The 24,154-nt window shown below is 42.6% G+C and overlaps 1 protein-coding gene across 1 annotated transcript in view; it reads left to right on the top strand.

The window, feature by feature from the left end:
* LOC111151685 (transmembrane protease, serine 7) overlaps positions 1-23,930 on the top strand; it is a 31,699-nt gene extending 7,769 nt beyond the window's left edge. Inside the window, exons 6-15 of the mRNA XM_022509825.1 lie at positions 1,778-1,890; positions 7,639-7,745; positions 10,969-11,105; positions 13,007-13,114; positions 15,558-15,668; positions 16,518-16,634; positions 17,753-17,924; positions 19,921-20,189; positions 21,757-21,893; positions 23,760-23,930. Coding sequence (XP_022365533.1) covers positions 1,778-1,890; positions 7,639-7,745; positions 10,969-11,105; positions 13,007-13,114; positions 15,558-15,668; positions 16,518-16,634; positions 17,753-17,924; positions 19,921-20,189; positions 21,757-21,893; positions 23,760-23,930 — 1,442 coding nt within the window. The remainder of the gene's footprint in view (positions 1-1,777; positions 1,891-7,638; positions 7,746-10,968; positions 11,106-13,006; positions 13,115-15,557; positions 15,669-16,517; positions 16,635-17,752; positions 17,925-19,920; positions 20,190-21,756; positions 21,894-23,759) is intronic.
* Positions 23,931-24,154: the final 224 nt, after the last annotated feature.

Here is a 24,154-nt window from a genome sequence, read left to right as displayed (position 1 = left end):
ACCAGTCCTGTTAGTCAGGGACCTTGACTCAGGGTCCAGTCAGAGGAGAGAGATTGTATTATTTAAACTGCGAGCATTAATGTGAACAACTGTTAACTCGGCATGGAGGTGTCAGGTCACTCAAAAGGCAGAAAACCTAAGGTGTTCTGGGTGTAATACTTGTAGGAAGCAACTACCCCCTGTAGTTCTGGGGGGCACAAAGGAAATCGGTGACAACGCTGACAATTTATAATGTGGGGGTTTCTGTGGACTGAAACTCAGACCCCTGACGGAGGGGAGAGGGGGGTTGCTGCTCAGCTGGAGCCGGTGTCTCTGAGTTCAGGGGCGGGTGTTCACGGACGTGGGACCCAGACCTTCGAGGAGGGGTTGCCAGATGGCCGGGGCTGTATCTTTGAGGAAGATGCAATAAAACGGAAGTTGGGAAAACTGCTAACAGGGTTCAACTCTGCTACAGGAAGAAAGTGTAGTTGCGCGGAGCGGGGGCGGGAGAGAGTCGGGGGTAAAAGTGGGAAGGAATGAGGGGAGAAAAGGGGAGGAAGGAGGATGGGGTAAGAATCGTTGCTCGGGGGACTTTCCCGGGAAGAGGAAACAGAAACGCGGGAAGCCCCGTTCTTCCTCCTCCGGGGTTCTAGTGTTCCTGCAGCGCCCCCTATGGGCAGGGCCTGGCAGGAAGCCAGGTGGCAAAGGACAGAAGCTGCTGGAAAAGTCCCTGTCACAGCCCCAGAGAAGGGCGCATTCGCAGCTCAGTGGTAATAGTGCAGTACCTAGCACACTACAGTGGCTGTCTTCCGTGAATTCTCGTTAATAGCAATACGTGTGAATGCCATACTAGAAAGTGCACCGGAAGTAAAACCCAGAGATTTGATGGGTTTTCCTAGGTCAGAGAGTGAGCAAAAAGTGACCTAGCTTCCTTTCCCTCTTCTCTTTTTGCCTTGGGTTGGCGAAGTAAAACAAAAGTGAGCCTTCACTGAAAGTCTAGTCTTTTTGTAACTTCTTTATGAGCCCTGACAAGGTTAAAGGATCAGAATGAGAGATGGGCAAGGAGGGCAGTGGAGCTGGCTTAAGTTAGATGGTCATAGCTTCATAAGTCCACCTACATTTTAAGGCAGTGGCTTATTTTGATAGGTTTGTTTGGTCAAATTATTACAAAACTAAATACAAAGTTGACTTAACGAGCCAAATTGAACAAGCTATTTGAGATTTTGTTGAGTTGGAAATTATCTCTAACTCCAAAGATTAAAAATACGATTAGCTCAGAAGTATTACAGTGGAATTTGTGAACATTTATTGAGCATGTACTATATGCTAGGAATGATTCCAGGTGTTAGGGAAAGCAGCAAACAAAATAGATAAAGGAAATTACATTTTAGCAGAAGGATGCCCCTACAGTAAAAATAGATGTTTAGATTGTTTTATTTAAACAGAACAACATGTTATGTAAACTGAGTATATTTCTTCAACAACAAATATACACTAATGAGAACAAATAGGCTTAGAAGCTTTAAAATATATTTGAGCTATGTTTTTAAAGAGATTAATAGCATCCTATAGATCTGTAGTCAAAATGTGATTGAAAAGAAATATAGAATTTAAATAAGAAGTTTAGCTATATATCTATAGGGTGCTATTTCTTTTTGGAAAAACTGGTTTAAGTTTCAAAAAGTATATAAGTTTGATGATCAAGGAGTGTGCTTTTGTAGTTAAAGAAATGTATGCAATGCATTTCCCATAATCTCACAACTGCAAATCATTGTGTGTTACTGGATATTTTTTTCAGAGTGTGAAAACACAGTATTGGTCAAAGAAATCACTGGCTTTGAAGGGAAAATTTCAAGTCCATATTACCCAAGCTACTATCCTCCGAAATGCAAGTGTACCTGGAAATTTCAGGTAGCCTAGTTTTACCACTACTTTAGAAAAATATTGTTATCTTATGTTTAGGAATCTATTTTTAATTACCTTTATTTTTACTACAAAAAGAATGTGAGTTAATTTTTTAATATTTAAGCCTTAATCAAATACATTACCTAGAACATGAAAGGTCCTTGTAATTTCAACTATCTGCTCATTAATTAACTGTTCTTTGCCGACGGGCTTATTTTTCCAATTGTTATTTTGTTCATCTGTATTAAAAATTGCAAAGATACTGTTATGGGATCAAACAGTTTTTTATTTTAATATGATAGAGCTCACTTATTAATTTTTAATTATTTCACTATCAGCATCACCATAAGAATAATAAAGAAAGAATACATTGAATTAGGCAACATATATTTCAGTTATATAGGCAAACCAAATTTTGTAAATTTATATAAAATATATACATCTCTGTCTGGTCCCTAACAGAGCTCCTTCTTTTTTTTTTTTTTCTTTAAAATTTTAGTCTATAACTGTTCTTCTTTCTCCAACTGTAGTGTCCTGTGGAGGGACGTAGGGCAAGGCTCTTTCAGCATGTATGTATAAAATCATTTTTGTGAGGCATAGCAATTAGATGTAAGTGACAAGAAGTTTAGTGTTTGCATTCATTCAACATGTTATTATTAAATGCCCACTATGTGTCTGGCTGTATTCTAGACACTGGGATCCATCATATCTGACGCACACGCACAAAAGCTCTGCTCTCATGGGGCTTAACCATATAAGAGGTGGAGACAGATGACAAATGAACAAATATATGTACAGTATGGTACATGGCGGTATAATGCTATAGAGAACAAAGCAGGGAAGGAGGCTCTGGAGCTGAGTGGGCAGTCTGGAGTATGAAGGCTAGGATGTGAGGAATTTGTTACCTTAAATAGCATGGCCAGGGGAAATCATACCGACAAGCTGGCATTTGCACAGAAACCTGAGAAACATGAGGGAACTAACCCTATGCATCCCTAGAATCACAGTGTTGCAGCCAAAGGGAACAGCTGAGGCAAAGGCCCTGAGGCAGGAGCATGTTTGCTGCCTGTGTTGTTTGTACACAAAGAGTTAAATATTTTATTTTTTATCTTTTTTAAGATTTTATTTGAAAGAGAGAGAGAGACAGAGCATGAGAGGAGAGAGGTCAGCAGGAGAAGCAGACTCCCCGCCGAGTAGGGAGCCTGATGTGGGACTTGATCCTGGGACTCCAGGATCATGACCTGAGCCGAAGGCAGTCTCTCAACCAACTGAGCCACCTGGGAGCCCCAAGAGTTAAATATTTTAAATAATTTTATTATACTCATATGTGTACTTAGTTTCATTTCCTGATGGCATACATCATTAAATTATTTTTTTTCATCAAGGTTGAAAACATTTCCAAAATAATTAAAACCCAAAGCTTCTGGACTCTTGCCCACCACCAGTTCTTAATGCCTCAGGGCAGCAGAATCTCAGTGCCTCAGGTCACTCATGAGTTGGGGAAGGAAAAAGAGAGACATCAAATCTGTCTCTTCTATCTCTCCAAAAAGCAAGTGTATCTTCTTTATGACAGCCAGAACAAGATTGACCCCTTCCCCAAAGTTCTGTCAAATGTTTGAAGTTCCTTTGAGGTAAAATAAACATCGATTCCATGGTAACCCATAAGACCCAATGTGAAGATCCCTAAACATTGTTCTAGTCAGAATGTAAAAAAGAATATCAGATTCTGTTTCACTAAGGATCAAGGGTTAGAAAAACTGAGTAAAAAGAACTCTTTATAAAGCAAAAAGCACGCCACTGAGGGAGTGAGAATGGGAGATGGGAGACAGACTAGAAATATTGGGGACAGACTTTGGTGACACACCATTTCCCAGAGGTCAAGGTTGGTCCCCCTCGTGTGGATGTTAAATAAAGCTGTCCTTTTCTCAGATAGCTTTGAACAGCCACCTAAAATTACGTGGTAGCATATTTCTGCAAATGGAAATTATGTTAAAAAAATTACCACCTGTAGGTAGGGGCGCCTGGGTGGCTCAGTTGTTAAGCATCTGCCTTCAGCTCAGGTCATGATCCCAGGGTCCTGGGATCAAGCCCCTATTGGGCTCCCTGCTGACGGGAAGCCTGCTTCTCTCTCTCCCACTCCCCCTGCTTGTGTTCCCTCTCTTGCTGTGTTTCTCTCTGTCAAATAAATAAATAAAATCTTAAAAAAAAAAAGTCACCTGTAAAGTAGCTTTGAACTTATTACAAACAACTGAGAAGAATGACTTAAGTGATAAAAATATCGGCTCAAGGCATGATAAAACCTTTTATACACAAGAGTTGATTTCTATCATCCTTAGTCCTTCTTAGTGCCTAGTCTGATTTCCAAATATCAATCCCTTTTGCAGACTCCCTTTCAGCTGAGTTTTTATGGTCTAATTTATCTGAGAAGGATTAACTCCCGCTCCAACTTGAAGTCCCTGCGATTTTTCTCCCAAGAATAAACAAATGTTTATGGAATGTCAGTTTCAGGTGCATAACCATAGGGAAGACTCGGTAGGTAGCAGGGTAAAGTCCTTGCTCTCTTGGAGCTTATAGACTGCAGGGGAAGAAGTGTGGTGAAACAAGAAAAAGTGTAAAAGAGTACTGAGGCTTAGAACATGTCACCTCTGTTTGTTTCGGACACACACATTTTTATTTGCTCTTAAAGCATGCCTGTGGTATAGGAGAGAAACTTGTCACATTTTATAAACAGGGAAATAGAGCTGGGGCAAGCCATTGGCCAGAGGCTACTCAAATAGAAAGTGACCCAGGCAGCATTCAAAGGAATCAAGCTGCTCTCTATGAGCAAATCCCGCATCCCCCCTCCTTTGCCCGGTTCCTAAAGATGTTCAGTTTCCCTATGTTTCATAACGATACTTAGTTGAATATTTACCTCCCTCTTTCTTCCTTCTTTTTGTTTTCCAACTAACACATTTTGGTATGCGATCTCAGAAGAGAAACATGGAGTGAGGTTTTGGATTGTTTTATCACTGATGCCATCAGCTTAGCACCCACCAATTTAGGTGCAAACGTGGCAAGCGAGATTATTGTGGGCCATGTCAATTCCCCTCCTCGTTATCACTTTGGAAATGGGTCTTCCTTGCTTCCCCAGGAAACATGAAACACCGAAGTTTCCAGTGCCCATTGGAGATGGGTTGAGCTGTATGTACATAACCACTCGTGCGTGAGAAGGGACATGAATAAAACTTGTCCTGCATCCTGTTGCTACCACTGACTAGAGAAGTATTTCAACAGAGCAGGTCCAGATCAGGAGAAATCCTCCCCCTTACTTGGTAAAAGTTCCCAAAGCAAAGGCAGGGGTTGGGCAGTGGGAACAAAGAACACAGGACATAGAAGGAAAGAGCATACGTAGTGGTTTTCCATTTTTGTTCATTTGTTGAACAAAACACTTCACAATGCTTTGTGGACCTGCACCTCCTGACCCCACTGGTCATGCTGGTTAATATCAGTAGTGCCTCTTGGCCAATCTGGCCACAAATGTAGATTTGTGTGCGAATCTGTGTCAGTAGAATCTGGTGTGCAAAGGAACTTAATTGGGGCTGTGTAGATTGGGCGGGCAGTGATGCACTTAAATCTGTTTTATTTTGGAATGATGGGACACAGTGAAAATGCCTATGTAAGCTTCCTAAGGAGAACTGCATTGGAATATGTCCTTAAGCTATAAAATTATAGTGATCATTCAAGATATTTACTATCCTTTGGCATCTTTTTTCTTTTTTTTTTTAAATGTGAAGTAAAAGTTAGATAACAAGACTGGGGAAAAAAGTCACTCTGTGCCCTCAGGAACCCTTGGTTTTTACGAATATAAGACAGTCTGGTTCCTCTTGAGCCCTCACTGTCCATTTCCAGGTGCCATGACACACTATGGCCACCACGTGGCCTTCAGGGAAATGCAGGGTAACGTTGGGCATGTCACTTATTTTTGGTTAGTTTTGCTTTCTTCTATAAAATTGGACTCATACTACCTTCCTAACAGAGTTGTTGTGATGTTTAAATGAGAGACATAAGGAACCTGATTCATTCCCTCTCGAAGACAGGTTGAGAGAGGAGGGCTGCTGTATTTAAGTCCATGTTAGAAAGAATTACATACACACAACAAAGAAATTGTAACATCAAATTTGATGACATCTCTAAAAAAACCAAATATCAGAGCAATAAAAAAGTCAATGGGTAAAATCCATCTCTTAAACAAAAAGACAACAGTATTAAATCACAAATTGATTCAATAACTTAAAACTATAATTATAACTTAATTGTATATTATTTACAAAAGATGGCAGCATAAAAAGTGATTTACTAAAGCTGAAAGTAAAAGGATGGGCAATATCATACCAGACATTATAAACCAAAAGAAAGCTGGGATCAGAACCTTAGCACTCAACAAAGTGGAAATCAACACTAGGGCAACAACACTGGGTGAGAAATGAAAGGTGATCTATGATGATAAGAGGGTGAACCACGTGAAGGTCTCTGATAATTATTTATGTACCAAAGGACATGCCATTAATACTCATAAATCAAAATCTATAGGAAATACAAAGAGAAATGGACAATTCTTAACTGAGGGATTTTAGTTCCTTTCCGTTGGTTCCTGACAGAGGTAGTGGGGACAATAACTACAGCAATGAGGGATAGTATACCACACACACATATATTACCCTTTTCTTTCAAATGACTTTGGAGTGTTCACATATCTGATCACATCAAAATTCTTAATAAATAAAAACATTAAAAAGCAATACACGTAACGAATAATCTCTTATCTAATTAGTATAGAATTAGAAAGCTTGAGAGCGGGTGAAAAAAATTCCACTCTCAGGAAATGTGTAAACTCTCTCTAAATAATTTCTGGGACAAAGTGAAAATTAAAACTAAATTTGTGGGGTACCTGGGTGGCTCAGTGGGTTAAGCCTCTGCCTTAGGCTCAGGTCATGATCTCAGAGTCCTGGGATCAAGCCGCACAGAGGGCTCTCTGCTTAGCGGGGACCCTGCTTCCCCCCCTCCCTGTCTGCCTCTCTGCCTACTTGTGATCTTTGTCTGTCAAATAAATAAGTAAAATCTTAAAAAAAAAAAAAACCCTAAAATCGTGACATCACAAACAATGTATGTGTATGTCATACAATGTTCTCAAGAGGTCAGCTGTGTGTGTGTGTGTGTGTGTGCGTGCACACACATGCTCTCACATGGGTGCTGTACAGGCAGCCTCTTTTCTTGTTTGATCCTGTCTGGGCAGACCTAGGAGTGACTCAGTGGCTGCCTTCAGGAATACCCAGGTTGAATATGAAGAGGACGCTGATTCATTTCTCCTTTATTTAAATAATCTGAATAGTGCTTTAAATAAACTATGTCGTTATTGTCAGCAAAGGAGGAAACTGTGTGCACTCATTAACAAGGGGGTGTTTTCAAGCTCATTTACAAGGAGGAAACCGACACCTAGGGATAATCTAATGTGTCCCAAGTCACCCAGCTCACTGAAACTGGGACTTAACAGCGGCTCCCTGGGAAATGGGCCACCCACTTCCCTCTCTATTATGCTCTCCTCATTCCAGTTTGTTGGGGGAGGGGAGTTGGGTCTACCCCACCAAAAGCCATAGGGCACAAAGAATAAAATGCCCCAAGAACAGCAAGTCAAGGGAATGAGCTCTGAATGAGGAATCAGCCTGAAATGTGTCCTTCAACTGAAACATTTTTCTGACTTATGTTTGTTTTTCACAGACTTCGCTCTCAACCCTTGGCATAGCACTGAAATTCCATAACTATTCAATAACCAAGAAGAGTGCGAAAGGCTGTGACCATGGATGGTGGGAAATTAATGAGCACATGTAAGTGGGTTCTGGATGTAAGGAATCTGATGAAAGGCCTGACCCAGAAGTTCAAAGCCTTGGATTCCTTGTTCCCAAAGAGTTTGCAGTTTACTACTTACAGATATGGAAACAGAAGGATATAGAGGCTAAGAACTTGCTCAAGGTCACTCAGTTATATGTGATTAAGCCAGGATTCATATCCATGTCTTATGACTCCCAAGTCCTTGGCTCATTGCTCATTGCTGCTGGGCTATGGGTGTATATACTATACATTTTACAAAAATAGCTTGGCAGATGAAGTCTTTCAAACCATGTAGCCCTGGAGGAAATAGTAAATAGGAATCTTGGTGATAGGAAAGGTAGAAACCTTTAGCCAGTTCTTTGCAGGAGGAGAGGCTACACTAGCCTGGCTGTATTCTGAGGCTGGTACATGGGTTGAGGTTGATGAGAGAAATCTAGATGACTGAGCTTCCTGTACTGACCGAGGAGCTCTTCCCTCTCGCCTTTCATTTGTCCTGTAGTGGTTGTTATTCTTTATTTGCTTCTGAAGTTGTAATAGATCTTGTAATAAAAAATATAGAATGTCCTGGGCACTTGGGTGGCTCAGTGGGTTAAGCCTCTGCCTTTGGCTCAGGTCATGATCTCAGGGTCCTGGGATCAAGTTTCGCATCGGGCTCTCTGCTTCGGCAGGGAGCCTGCTTTCTTCTCTCTCTCTCTCTCTCTGCTTGCTTGTGATCTCTGTCAAGTAAATAAATAAAATCTTTTTAAAAGAATATAGAATGTCCTGTCTTTATAGCAGAATAGCTTCGAAGTTTACTTTGAGGTAAGATTTTTTTTTGTGAAGTTATCCTAAAGGATTTACCTGCTAATTTTGTGCTCATTGTTAATCCATGAATGAGGCTTTCCTTTTCTAAATGATTTTCCTGAATAACCTTCTTTCATTTCCTTTAGGCTCTCGGATTATGAGCTAAAGTAGTCATTGGTTCTGTCCTCACTGGGATAAGTCCTACCTGATTTAAGAGCATCCTTGGATCCATTATTAAGACGTGGATTGTACTTCTTTTGGGAGTACCTTTGAATCAGGGTCTGTTATGTAGGAGGCAGAATACCTGGGTTCAAATTCTAGATCTGTCATTCATAGCTGTATTAACTAGGACAAATAATTTAATCTCTTTGATTTTCAGTCTGTAAATGAGATGAGGGATTTTTTTTATGGTAAGCATTCAATTAAATAATGCATACTACATACCAAAGAAATATTAACCATTATTATAATTAATATGATTGTTTTGGATAGAGTTGTTGAATCACTATTTTGTGTACTGAAATTAATGTAACATCATGTGTCAACTGTATTAAAAAAAATTGCTTTGGAAATGACATTGGATGGGTAAATACTATGGAATGTGCTTCCTCTCCAAGTTTTAAGAATATCGCATTCTGGTATTTCATTAGAGGTCCAGAAAACAAATCTTTACAATTGTTTTGTAAAATGTGATACTATTTCTTTTTTGTCCTAAGTAACAACCCCCACCACCCACAGAGTGTTCCTGCCAAAGTATGAACAAGATCTTCTCCCAAGAATACCAATCAATACCAGAAAAGCTCTCTGCCCTAAATACTTTCTCCAAGGGGCCAGCTCTTCCCTCTGTCTTGCCAGCTGGGAGAAATCCTATCCGATTCTTTTGATGCTAGTTGTGCCCTTAGGATTTAAAATGCCAGCCCTTCCCATTATCAGTTATTTTCATCTAAAAAGGAAAGAATCTAACTGAACTAATTTCTGATACCTTGCTGAAAAGCTACCTAAAGGCATAATGGGGAAGTAGGAAAAGGTAATGCCGGCACAAGGAAGCCTAGTGCTCCTGAGTTCAGAGAAGGTGAGGATGGGGTGTGCGAGCTCACAGCAGCTAGAAGGCAGCCTATAAGCCCTGAAGGAATGGATGTTCTTCCTAGGAAGTTCTGCAGAGCAAAGTTCCTGATAGGAAAGCTGTTGGTGCCCTAGAAAGTTCTAGGGCTTAGTACCAACAGACTTGAGTCCTAATCCTTCTTCTACTTTCTCACTACTTTGAACTTGAACACTTTACTTCACCTATTTAAATTCTTGGTTTTCTTTTCTTTCTTTTTTTAAAAAAATTTTATTTATTTATTTGACACACAGAGAGAGATTACAAGTAGGCAGAGAGGCAGGCAGAGAGAGCAGGGAAGCAGGCTCCCTGCTGAGCAGAGAGCCCGATGTGGGGCTCGATCCCAGGACCCTAGGATCATGACCTGAGCCGAAGGCAGAGGCTTAACCCACTGAGCCACCCAGACAGCCCGACTTCTCAGTTTTCTTACCTGTCATGTGTCTGTATCTGTAAACCAACTCCTGCTGGTTTCTCTAATTTCTCACTTTTTTTTTTTTAAATTTTAGTTCCATTAGCCACCACTATGCCCCCCTTCCTTACTGTTCCCCTCTAAACTCCAGCTCAAGGGCCTTGGGGGTGAGAAGCGATTGGCATTCACAAGTTCCAGTGGAGGATGTCCCTCCTCAGCCCGTGTGCTTGCTATTTCCCTTTGAGACCTTGCAGGTTTCACTCTGGGAAGAGCTTTGCCTACACAGGGCAGAGACCTCACTTACCACGGGCCCCTAGAGAGCACAGTAATATTTCATGTTCTACTAACCACAGTGCTCATATTGTAAGAATTACTAACAGGAGGGGCATCTGCTCTTAGGTACAAGAAGTAAGAAAAATCAAGGTAAGGAAATATTGTGGGCAGACATTGTTATTTTGAAATTCTACCAAGGACAAACCCCAAAGTGCACATCGGTTTTCAATTTCATTTGGAAAAAAATATTGTTGTGTTTTACTTTAACTATTGCTGGGTTCTTTCCATATTTTCATCCTGAGCTCATGGATTCCACTCTGCTCCGTGGCGAGGTTTGTGGGCAAAAACAGGCATTTCTTGTTATATTTACACAGAAAGAAAAAGAGGACCCGTATTTCTAATGATTGCAAGTATTGGTGAGGAGAACACTAGATAACAGTCAAGAGTACTGCTGTTGTATTTAGCAGAGTAGAAAATCGAGGCGACAGAAACTTCTGTCAGTCACTTAAGCATACGTTGGAGAACTACCGTTAGCTCTGCGGTGAGCATCTCTGCTTACCAAGCCCAAAGTGCCAAAGTGTCTGTGTGTTCACTGTCAATGGGGATGCGCGGACAGAGCCTCATCACGCCTCTTCCCTGACTCTCGCCTCCTCAGGTACTGTGGCTCCTACATGGATCACCAGACGATTTTCCGTGTGCCTAGTCCGCTCGCTCGCATTCAGCTGCAGTGCAGTTCAAGGCTTTCCGACCAGCCGCTTCTGGTGGAATATGGAAGTTACAACATTAGTCAACGTAAGCCTGGAATTTGCTTTTTAGAAAACTCTAATAAACGATTAAACAGAGCCTCATCCTTCGTAACTCTAAACTTTGAGAAATTAAGGAATAAAAATGGATTTATTTCTGCTTAGTTACTACTAATGTGTAAATAAATATATTATAAATACACATAATATAAACAAAATACATAATCAATAAGACATAAACTTATGTATTTATTACTACTATCATTTAAATTGTAGAAGAAATGACATAATTCTCTGTTACAATTGAGAAAGGGTTTTTTCTTATGTTATTCTTATGTTATATGGGACAGACCCATTTCTTGATTTATTGTCCCTGCTACTCTTAAGTCTTTGTACATATGATGTTTATATGAACATTTGGTGGATCAGAAGACAACCGTTGTGATTCACTTCAGCCCATGACCCATAGGGAGAGTTGGTTGGTCAAGGAGAGTTCAAACAGCAGGACTCAAAATGTTACCCTCCACACCGAGAACCATGGGGACAGTGGCCAGGAGGTAGTCAGCAGTGTTTGGGGGAAGTCTTTAGAGCTGGAGAGACTAGATATTGACTCAGGAAACTCTTGATCCATTTTAAAAGGGGAAAAGTAAGGGTTAATCACTCCATGAGGATAAGACTTGAGAGAAAGCTCATTTAGAACCTTCTTTCTTTGCCAATATACTTGCTTCTGGATCTGGACTATCATACTTCTGAATATCAGAATATTACAATTTCCAGCAAGAATAACAGGTAAATAGTGAGTCGTCTTATTTTCAATTGTTTTTTCAAACATGAATATTTTCTAGAAACCTACCCTCTCCGTTGTGTGCCAGGAAGATAGGGGTTGACCAAACCATGGATTTTCCCTCATTCTTTTGCACAAGGAGAGTGTCTTAGTCTGTCCAGCTACTCTAACAGAGTACTCCAGACTGGGTAGCTTATAAGGAACAGAAATTTATTTCTCACAGTTCTGGAGGCTGGATGTCAGAGATCGGGATGTCGGCATGGTCAGGTGAGGGCTCTCTCTGGGTCACAGACTTGTATCCTCAAATGGTGGAGGAGGCTGAGGGAGCTCTGCGGGGCCTCTTTTATAAGGACATTGATCTTATTCATGGGGCCTCTGCCTTCATCACCTAATTCCTTTCCTAAAGTCTTTCTTCCTAGTATCACCACATTGGGCACTAGGATTTCAACATAAGAATTAGTGGGGCCCACCAACATTCAGACGATAGCGACAAAGGATTTATTATTTCTAATATACTTAGCTATAAGTCCAGGACTTATAATTCAAGATCAGGCAGAAGATGGATCTTTGATGAGTAGCCTGGTTGAAGCAGACTGGGAGGTAGAAGGCAGGAGTCATGAGTTTTGAGGCCAGTCACTAATCTCTCTAGGTCCAAGTGTCAAAGATCAGTGGTTACTAATGTATTTGGGGACAGTGATCACTTGAAAATGGGCTTAAAAGCACAGAGTCCTTAGAACAGTGCCTGTGATCATATAGGATTCAGAGACACCAGAAGGCCACTTGTAATTCCCTCAGGAGTCTAAAGACTGTATCCCAAGACTGCTGGACTCTCTAAAACATATTCCAGCTTTCACTTTCTCCAAGTCAGTGATGAAGCCAGAGTGCTGAGTGAAAGATGGAGATAGTGGAAGTTTGACTATACCTGTGACCTGGAGCCAGTGTCCACTCAGAGCCTCTGGTGGGTTAGTTTACTTTCTCTGCTCTCCTAAAGTCACTTGTTTTGTCTTTCCGTTGTCTCCTATAGCTTGATTTGATGGAGAAACTGTAGAATTACTGTATCTACATGGCCAATTCCTTAACCACCTAATACTTCATCATTCTTTGTTCATGTGGTCTGACGACTTTTAGGGACTCACCCAAGACTTCCCATGTTTTATTGTCTCTAGCCTGTCCTGTTGGATCTTTTCGATGCTCCTCTGGCTTGTGTGTCCCTCAGGCCCAGCGATGTGATGGAGTAAATGACTGCTTTGATGAAAGTGACGAACTTTTCTGTGGTGGGTATTTGAATTCTTCTGTGGCTTTCTTAGGAACAAGTAACTTCTCAGGGCCATCGTTGCTGCTGATGTATATCCTGGGTCTTTGTAGCTGCTAGCTATTGCTGCATAACAAGTTACCCAAAACTCAGTGACTGACAATAATCATGTATTCTAGACCATGCACCTGTGAGTTGTTTGAGATAGGACTGATCTAGGCTGGCCTCAGCTGGGTCCTTCTGTTTTAAGCAGTAGGTCCTCCTAAGTTTGGTTCTTTCCACGTTGGGGTCAGATCTACTGCTCATGGCTCCTTTTCTCATTGAACCAGTGGGCTGGCCATGGCAGTGGTAGTAGCAAAGGAGGGGTGAGCAAAACCACAGTGCTCCTCTTAAGTTCTGGGCTTGGAACCGGCACACCATCACTTAGGTCATATTCCATCACTCAGAGCGAATCCTAGAGCTAAGGCCACAGTCAAGGGGCAGGAAGCTTATCACACACACTTTGGGGCCATGCAAAAGTGGAGGTGTATAATAGTGTATAATACTCCCACAGGGAGTGAGGATCTGAGGCCAGTAATTCAATGAACCACAATCTTCAACTAACAGAGAAGTCACCCCTTTCAGCCCATTCATTCATGGAGCACTGGTGTTGGGAAGGAGAGAATTACTGTTATTGCTATTATTGCCTGTATACTTTGCAACAGCGTCATGCAATGACGAAGGGGCAGGGTATTGGAAATTCCTATTTTGGACAGCGATTCTCTCTCTTGGTTTTTCGTTACGATTTGCACATCATTCCTGAATCTATCTCCAGTTTCAGGGAGTCGTATGGAGAGGATAGTTCATCAGACCATATGACACCATTGGCAATGCTTTCTCCTAAAGATCCAGACTTTCATTCAAATACAATTGCGACGGTGAAGCTATTTAATTCCTTTCATATTCTTGGAGAAATAGTACAGTTAATATAACTATGAAAAACTTATATTTGTGAAAAACCACCTGTGGCTCTACACCTTTATTTATTTATTTTTTTGACAAAACAAAGTAAAACTCTCTTAACTTAGGGCTCAGTGACCTTCTCAATCTATAGGTTTTCTGTTGCTTAAGAAAATACATGCTGGCCGTTATATAGTGAGCAAGGTTGCTGGTGTTTTTTTACATTATTATCATCCCCTGCTATGATTATTGTTACTGTATAAAAAGGGCTGTTTTTGGTAATCATTATTTCTCATTGTGCCATTTTGGAAAATATTCTCTAGGAGTCAGCTAGGTACACCCAGAAGCTGAATGAACATTTCAGGGCAGTCATGTCCTCCCCTGTTACCTCCAGCCCCTAACAAGAGATGCCACTGAAAACACGAGAGCAAATAACAAAAAATGATCACTTTTCACAAAACCAGAAATGTCAAAGGAATCATATCTTCCAAGAGTGCTTGCTAATATAAGTGTGCCTGTCCCTTGTCCAAAGGCAATTCATGAAAATATTCCAAAGAAGAAAGCTTGTGATAATTTACAATGGTGTTTCTTTTTTTTTTCTTTTTTTCTTTTTTTTCAAGATTTTTATTTATTTACCTGACAGACAGAGACCACAAGTAGACAGAGAGACAGGAGGAAGCAGGCTCCCCACTGAGCAGAGAGCCCGATATGGGGCTCGATCCCAGGACCCTGAGATCATGACCTGAGCCGAAGGCAGAGGCTTTAACCCACTGAGCCACCCAGGCGCCCCTACAATGGTGTTTCTTAATTCATGAAATAGATCACCCAGGACAAATCATTTTAAAGACAGTTTTCCTACACAGATGACAAGCCTATTGTCCTTTAAGATCTCATAGCTGTTAATCTATTCAACAAAACTTTAATGAGCACCTACTATGTAGTCAGGGCCCTGAGATTTAAAAAAAGAAAAATGAATAAGAAATCCTCAAGTTAAGGCCACTCCCACTTTGTTTAGGAAGGCAGACAAGTTCAATTTTATGTATTTAGTTATTTGATTTTTTTTTTTTTTTGAGAGAGAGAGAGAGAGAGGAGGGGCAGAGAGAGAAAGAATCTTAACCAGGTTCCTCACCCTGAGACAGTGACCTGAGCGGAAATCAAGAATTAGAGCTGAACTGACTGAGTCACCCAGGCGCCCCAGACAAGTTCAAATTAGATAACAACTTATGATTTTTCTTTACCTTAAAAGAAAATCTCAGGATGCATTTAGTTGTAATTAAGTACACAAACTGCCATAGTTGAATGTGTTTGGGCAAAAGAAAAAACCAGACCTGACCAACTCAGAGCACTAGGGATTACAGTGAAGTTTCAACCTCTGCTTTTCTCTGGTAGGTGTCAGGTTGGAGGAAAAGACACTTTGTGTTTTATGTAAGTCATCTTAGCCATGTGCACCATTAGAGGGGCACTGCTGGTTCTCAGAGGCCCAAGATGTCTCAGGCTCATGAGCTTTCTGTGTGTTTTCCTTCCAGTGACTCCTAAGCCTGCCTGTAATGCCAGTTCCTTAAGGCAGCCCGGCCCTCTGGTCTGTGACGGCTTCAGGGACTGTGAGGACGGCCAGGATGAGCAGAACTGCACTCAGAGTGAGGGAGAGTCCTCTGCGCTCTGCCGTTCTTCCTGTGTACTCCGTTAAGTGGGAACTGAATACCCCTGGGTTGGGGTGGTAGGAAAACTGATGTGTCCCGGTGTTGCCAAGACTTACCCAGTTTCAGCACTGAAAATCCCAGTTCCCTGGATTCCTCCTGGGACCAGGCAAAACGGGACAGTTGGTCACTGTTTGAGTTGAGTGTGTGTGTTGAGCGTGTGTGTGTGTGCGCGCATGTGCATGTGTGTCATGTGAATGCTGGAAGATTTTCGTTGCTTATTTGCTTTTAATGCCGCTGGAGAGTAAAGGATGCTGAGGACGTGATCTAGCAGGACCTGCCAGATACCGTGATGGCATGGCATGTTCTATTCCAGCCCCTGCAGAAACACACACCACTAGAGTTGTGAACAAATGTGCTAGGATTCCCAAAGCCTAACCGTTTCCCCCATAATGCTGTGAAAGGACTGGATATGGTATTGCCCTTTGCTCAAAATTTTCTTGGAGAGCACGACAAAATAATCAATAGGCCACGGCCTAAAGAAACCAATAAGGCCAACCGCTTTGCATCTCTGGTAGAAGAAAGGAGGGGCCATGGGATTGATTCTCAACAGGTGGCCTGCCTGCCTGCCTGGCTTCCGATGGCTCTGCTGGGGTGAGGGGGCTGGTCACCATGGGCTCACTTCATTGCCCTCTGCCATGTTGCCCAGAGCGGCAAATACCGATGCCCGGGCAACCCCATCCTTGGAGGATGGAGTTGAGTGTCATTCCCTCAAGTCTCATTCCCTCAAGTGTCATTCCCTCAAGTTTCTGGGCAGGAAAAACTCTACCCTCTTTTGTTCATTTTTAGGCATTCCATGTAGCCACAGGACTTTTAAATGCGGCAATGATATTTGCTTTAGGAAACAAAACGCACAGTGTGATGGGGCCGTGGACTGCCCAGATGGAAGCGACGAAGAAGGCTGCAGTGAGTAGAAATACTCTCCTTCCGACTCCCTGTATGCCCTCCTCATGTTCCAGTTGTTCATTTTTATTCCCTTCTTGGGGTAAATCCCCCTGGCAAAAGTTGGGGTCCTGGGAAGAATAGTAAATATTGGCGAACTGCGTCTGAAATGGTTTCTCAGAATTAAAACCTTTGGAAGGGATCCTGTCTGCTTTCTCGACAACAAGCATTAAAGCCTCAGGTGCTTATAATGAGAACTTTCACTTTCTGGTAACTCTAATCAAGGGAGAGGCTCCTAAATAAAAAGTCCGCGAGAAAAGAAACAGAAACTGGAACACGGTGGATGACCGTGACTTAAGCCTTGCGTTAGAATCAACGCCAACTGCTGCTGTTTTCTTCGGCTGCGCCCTGAAAACTGTAATCTGCCATGTGTTAGTCTGTGGTCTCTAACTGGCCCCTTGGCGGCCGGGTAGTTACGCATCCTTATCAAACCTGGGCCCTGGGGGGCGCCTGGGTGGCTCAGGGGGTTAAAGCCTCTGCCTTCGCTCAGGTCATGATCTCAGAGTCCTGGGATGGAGCCCCGCATCGGGCTCTCTGCTCGGCGGGGAGCCTGCTTCCTCCTCTCTCTCTGCCTGCCTCTCTGCCTACCTGTGATCTCTGTCTGTCAAATAAATAAATAAAATATTTAAAAAACAAAACAAAACAAAAAAACTGTGCCCTGGAAAATAATTGTTCTGGTAACTAGTTTGTCTTAATAGGTTTTCACTTATCTTTCTCTCAAATCAGCGCGCCCCCTAAGATGCACTCGCTTCTCTTGCATTTGGAACTAATCTTTTCCTCCCCAATCATCTAAGCCCCAAGGCTACTGTCCCTATCACGCAGCTGTTGCTAATGAGGCCCCTCTTCCTTGAATCAATGTGCTTTATTGTCCAGAGACTCTGTGTCCCGCCTGTTCTCCGGAGGGAGTGGTCTGGGGGTGCCTTTTCTCTAGAGAAGCAAGAGGTTTCAAATTGCTTGTCTGGTGCCTCAGTTCCCAATGCAGCTTGAAACCCGATTTAATTTCCAGTTTTTCTTCCAAGTCTGCTCCTCTCCCCCCACTCCGAGTCTGCTTTTAAGTCACGTGGCCCTTCCTTTCTCCGAAGGCTGCAGCGGGGGCTCCTCCGCCTTCCACCGCATCATTGGGGGCAGCGACACACAGGAAGGGGGTTGGCCGTGGCAAGTCAGCCTCCACTTTGTCGGCTCGGCCTACTGCGCAGCCTCGGTCATCTCCAGGGAGTGGCTTCTTTCTGCGGCCCACTGTTTCCACGGAAACAGGTAGGGCATCTCACTTCTTAGTCTAAGAGGGCACACTCTCTGATCCCAGACCATACATCTGCCCTCAAGCTGTGGAAGGAAGCTGCCCACTGGGACATTCGAGCAGTTCAAATGGCGCGCGCGCGCGCGTGTGTGTGTGTGTGTGTGTGTGTAGAACAGGCACTGGACTTCTATTTGGAGTGAAAGGGTAATGATTCTGCACCCAATTTCCAAACTGGTGGTTGGCCGGGCGGGGAGGGGGGGGGCTCCCACACCACCAGGCAACTAACTCTTTGACTTTAGTGTCTTGCAATTTAACTCAATTCTGACCCTGTCTGCTTGCAGATAGCATCAGATTAAACAGGTGAAGGGCTCAGACCTAGGAGGCATTTCCCTCCTCCCCACCTCAGACACCTATTCTAAGTCCAGGTTGACACTATTCTTCTGGCTCAACAGCTATAGAGGTTCCAACCGTCTCTTCTTAGGGTTTAGTTAATTTGCTAGAGCAGTTCATAGAACTCAGAGAAGTGGTTTACTTTCTAGATCACTGGTTTATTGTAAAAGTGTGTAACTCAGGAACAACCAGAGGGACGAGATACATAGGACAAGGTTTGGGGAAAGGGTGAGAAGCTATCATGCTCTCTCCAGAACCCTGTCCTTTGGGTTTTTATGGAGGCTTCATTACACAGGTAAGATTAAGTCATTGGCATTGGCAGTAGATTCAACCTCCAGCCCCTCTCCCCTCCTCAGAGGTCAGCGAGTGGGACTGAAAGTTGCAACCCTCCAATTACATAGTTGGTTCTCCTGGCCACCAGCTCCCCGGCCTTAGGTGGGGTCCAAAAGTCAACATTAACATAACAACATAATAAAAGACAGCTTTGTGGCTCTATTCATTTAGGAAACTCCAAGGGTTTTTAATATTTGAATAAAATAATAATTTAATGAAATAAAAAATAAAATAAAGTATAAATAAAATAGAAAATAAATAAAAATAAATGAAATATAAATAAAAATAAAGTAAAAAATAAAATAATAATTTAATATAAAACCTCCAAGGGTTTTATATAATTGAACTATGTGCTTCTTTTGGAACTTACAGAATTCACGTTCATGACTAAAACGGCTATGCTTGTCTTCGATCATTAGTCTTTTACACTATGACACTGCTCCAAGTAATATGTTAACCTTAATACTCCCCCAGGTCCCCGATGCCAACCATGAGATGTCAGGCCAGCAGATTCGGGGCCACACTCTTTGAACTCTGTCCTTATTTTTCTTGCAAAGCTTTCACAATCTCTTCACCCCGCTAGAACAATCTCTTTACCCCACTAGAACAAGGCTGCTGTGCAGGTGGAGATGGATACCTCACATGGAGACCACAAGACCCTCAGTAAATTTGTGCAAGGCCACAAAGGTCAGAAGTAGAGTTCTGGAAGGGCTGGCAAAGAGTGGGGCCCTTGTGAATGGTCATGCTTGAGCAGTTGTAGCCGTGATCTTTTAGGCTTCTGGTAGATGGATGACAAGAAGGAATTTTATCAAATTCCTCCATATTGTACTTTGATTTCTAAATTCTCTTGAATTCATATCATTTGAATTTGGCAAAAGGATTCCCAGATCACTGTCTTATCGGCCCTGTTTGTCCCCATCAGATGCCTATGTCAGCATGAATAGGAAGAATGTAACAAATTAATTCTAGTCACATTCTTGACCTGCGTGTGGTTCATGACAGCAGGGGCAACAGAATTTCCAGCAGTTCTTTAGGATGGCAGAGGGACTTTTCTGGACCATGCACCACCCCTACTACACCTTCCTTCAACTCTGTTTACTAGGAGACAGGGAGGCTCGGAAAAGTTGTGTTTTTCGCCATGTCCGCGGACAGAGCCAGGGACTACAATAGGACTGGAAGGGAGGCTTCTTTCCCTTAGCCCTTGTCAGGCTGCAGAGGGCTTGTGTCCAAACCCTGGATGGTTCTTCAAACCCTGGCCACTGACTTCATGCTTCCTTCCTTTTCTGCCAGGTTGTCAGACCCCACGCCATGGACTGCTCACCTCGGGATGTACGTGCAGGGGAATGCCAAGTTCATCTCCCCAGTGAAAAGAATTGTGGTCCATGAGTACTATAACAGTCAGACCTTTGACTATGACATTGCTCTGCTACAGCTCAGTACAGCCTGGCCTGAGACCCTGAAACAGCTCATTCAGCCAATATGCATCCCTCCTGCTGGCCAGAAAGTGCGCGGTGGGGAGAAGTGCTGGGTGACTGGCTGGGGGCGAAGGCACGAAGCAGGTGTGTGAACGGGTGAAGGGTCATGCCCTCCCCCTCCAGATAATACTAACTTGTGTTGATGGAGTGCTTTGGGGCTCATAGGGGGTTTTTGTATATGTTTTCATTTGAGCTTCCTGATAATTCTAAGAAGTAGAATGGAGGCAGTGTTAATTATTTCTATTTTATGATGTTCTTCCTTTGCCCCCAAAAGAAGCAAGACCCACTACATCAGGGGTGGCAGGGAGGGGGCGTTCTATGAACAGGGCAAGATTGGAGAGACGGTATGGGCCTTTTCCAAATTTTGCTAGGTTTTCCACTACAGAAGAGAGTTCCTCTTTACTCTTTAGGTTCCCTTTCACCCAAAGAAGGGATTCCTTTTCTTAAAGAAGAGGACACCCACACCCTCCCCCCCCAGCAAACCCTATTATGTCAAGTCAGAGGCAACTCTCTGGAGGGTTGTGCAGATCTGTCCATCACAAGGGCAACTTGCCAGATAGATGAGAGTCAGGACTGAAAACCAGCCTGTCCTTAGCTCCCCAGACTGCAAATTCAGACCTGAGGGTACATCAGCCTAGAACTGGACCACCCAGAGAGGATACCTCTTTACAATCCCTTCACCCTAGCTGGCATCTCTATCATTATGCACAAAGGTCAGAGTGGTAGGGATGTCCTGATGTCCCTACATCTGCTCCATCAAGGTGTTTCATGGTCTAGGATCAAAGGTTGATTCTGAATATGCAGTGAGTGGAAGAAGCCACAGCTTTGTGAACACCGCCCCAGGGCTGATGCTTTTCCTTCGTCTCCCCCACATCTCAGATTCCTGGGCAGCCATTTCCAAGGGTTTAAGGACAGATGCATTTTCTGCCAACTTTGACTCTTACCCTTGCCCTCCTTTTGATACTCTCTAAACGTTCCTTGCGGGCAGCTTCTCCAGGGCTCACTGCTGGCGTGTGAGTTAATGTCCCAGGGGCCTGCTGGGATCTCAGAACCCTAATGATGGAGAGAGGCTCACGACTCCAATCTGCATAACCTATCAGGACAGTGCTCCGGGCTTTAATGACATTATTTTAGATCACAGGAGGGAAGAGTCGATTCAACCAGCTTATCATGGGACATCTCTTTATAAGCATGAGTGTGAGTGTACTTATTTTTCGGAATCATTTTAGCCAGGCAGGATAAAAAGGAAGTGAAAAGGGTATAACAAAACTTTTATGTCTTTATGGTTTCCAGTTCTTTCCCGTATATCAGATTATGCTGCTCCATTTAAAAGGTAGGCCTCGCAACCAGTATTAGTGACTGTTGGGATTCACAGTCCTACCGGAAGCAGGAAGTAAGTAGCGAGGGAGTGTGGCTCAGCCGGAGATTGAGTCAGACCTTGGGTGTGAGTCCTGCTCTGTTACTTGCCGTCAGCTTGGGCACTCCCTCTAGTCTCCTCATCCTCTATTTCTTCATCAGCAAAAGGGGATTATAAAAGAATTTCCATAAAAAATTGTTCTGAGGATAAGGAGATAATGTGAGTAGGTGGTCTGACGGCACCCCGAATAAGTGTAATCATTACCCTGATTTCCACTTCCCATGTGTTTTCCAGACAATAAAGGCTCCCCTGTTTTGCAGCAAGCAGAGGTAGAGCTCATTGACCAAACCCTCTGCGTTTCTACCTATGGGATCATCACTTCGCGGATGTTGTGTGCAGGGGTCCTGTCAGGCAAGAGAGATGCCTGCCGGGTAAGCCATCACACCTTTCCTTTGCCAAGATGCCATGCTTTCCATACGTGCTTTCATGTGTAACTTGCACAACACTGGAAAAGAACTAGGACAGGTATTTCCCTTAATTCAGAGACTAATTATAATCTAATTGCCTAAGATCAGGGAAAGGTGATTAAATAATTAGGTCTTTAAAACTCAATTTTCTGCTTCCCATGTATTTTCCTCCAACATTTAGAAAATGAGATTTGGATTTATCATTCTGCCATGATTTATTTTCTTGTAACCAAGAACTAAAAAATAAAGCAGTCCTCTCTCTCTTTTTCTCTATTTCTCTCTCTCTCTCTCTCTCTCTCTCTCTCTCTCTCTCACACACACACACACACACACACACACACACAGAGCGTCTTAGGATGGTTAGCAGCCATTTCTCTACTGAAATACCAGGGTTTTATTCACTTGCTCCTTTGATGCATAGGCTGGGGATAGAGAAAGAGGAGTGGGAGAGGCAACAGAGGACACTCATTCCTATGCCTCTGGTTAGGCCTCCTGACAGGGGTCAGTTGGAGTTCATCTTCATGGATATGTTTCCAAGTCTTAGATTCCAATCTATGCAGATAACTATATGATTGCCCAAAGGTGAACAGATGTTTTCGAGGCTGAAGAGGGCAGTGGGAGCTGTTCCCACATCTCTCTAAAACCTTAGCCACTGTGCCACAAATACTCATCTTATTGTAATAATGGATTTTATCTTCTGAACTCCTATTTTGTGGCAAGCACTAGATCCTTTACATAAATTCATTTAAGTCTTTCACGACCATTTTATGGAAGAGGAAACTGGACACAGAGAGCGTAAGCAAATTACCCAAGGTCACACAGCTAGTAAATAAATACCTGAGCTGGAATGTGAACCCTTATCTGTCTAATACTAAAACTGCTATGTTTTGGCTGCTTCCTGAGACTAGGCAGTCATATAGTCCTGTTCCACCTAGCCATCAGAGTTTACAGGTCAACTTAGACTTAGTAGAGCTGGTGTGGCAATAATTAAAATAAAAAGAGCCCAGTTTCTCACCAGCCAGAATTCACTTAAGCAGGGTTGGAACTGGGGGGTGGGACTCGGGGGCAAATTCAGAATGCTTTTTTATCTTTGCCTCTAGCTAAGTTGCAGCTTTACCTGTCCTCCAAACTAGAAAAATAAAGCCCAGATGTTATAATTTAAAGGACGGATACTGTCGGAATTATGTTTACACTTTGAATTATTTTCATCTTTGCTTTTTGGAGTTGAGATATCATTAGGGACTCTCAAAAGAGGGTGATCTGTCCTTGACAGCTGTAGGCCAGCAAGCCATAGGAGTTTCCTCAGGGTGTAATTCTTCATTGTTCTTTGTCAGAATCCAAAGCCAACCACTGAATTTGCATGGCCCCAAGGCAAAGGTCAACTTTTCAAGATAACCCTGGCTCCTCAGGTTGTTGTCAGGGCTAAACGACCCCAAAATAGAGGTTGGCAGACAGCTCATACTCAATAAATGTTAGCAGTTATTATCATTACTCTTACTACTTTGGCTACCTCCACTACTATTGAGGTTTTTTTCTTCGTTTGGGGTGTGTGAAAGTTGTTTCCACTACAAGAATATTGTGAAGATACTCTTGGACTAAGAAATTACATTTCTTGTGATAAATGCAGCTTTTTGACTTTAGGAAGAATAATTCTCAAATGACATTAGAAGTTTCATATTATTTCCTGACCCTTCTCCAAACTACCTTATAATTGGCCAAGTGAAAACTTTCCAGAATGAGAGTTTTGATACAATCCATTAAACACATTAATGACAAAATTGATGATCACAGGAGAAAGATACTTCCTACTTACATTATCTTCTTGTGTAGGGAGATTCGGGTGGACCTTTATCTTGTCGAAGAAAAAGTGATGGAAAATGGATTTTGACTGGCATCGTTAGCTGGGGACATGGATGCGGAAGACCAAACTTTCCTGGTGTTTACACAAGAGTGTCAAATTTTGTTTCCTGGATTCATAAATATGTCCCTTCTCTTTTGTAAAAGTACAAGTTGGAGTTTTGACTATGATTTCTGGGATAGAATCTAAAAAAAAAAAAAGCAGCAATTACCCTAAAAGGAAACCCAATTTTTTTTCTTCTGTAAATTTCAGATTGCTTACATTTGGTACTTATCAAAAGACAGAGAGATTAATATGTATTTTAATTCCATAAAAAATTGCCTCAAGGCTAGAGTTGTATTCCTTCTTAAACATCAAGGGGCCATTG

The sequence above is a fragment of the Enhydra lutris genome, unplaced genomic scaffold, assembly GCF_002288905.1.
Source record: "Enhydra lutris kenyoni isolate GAN:26980312 unplaced genomic scaffold, ASM228890v2 scaffoldscaffold2, whole genome shotgun sequence".
Classification (NCBI taxonomy): Eukaryota; Metazoa; Chordata; class Mammalia; order Carnivora; family Mustelidae; genus Enhydra; species Enhydra lutris.
This window is presented reverse-complemented; position numbering and strand designations above follow the sequence as displayed.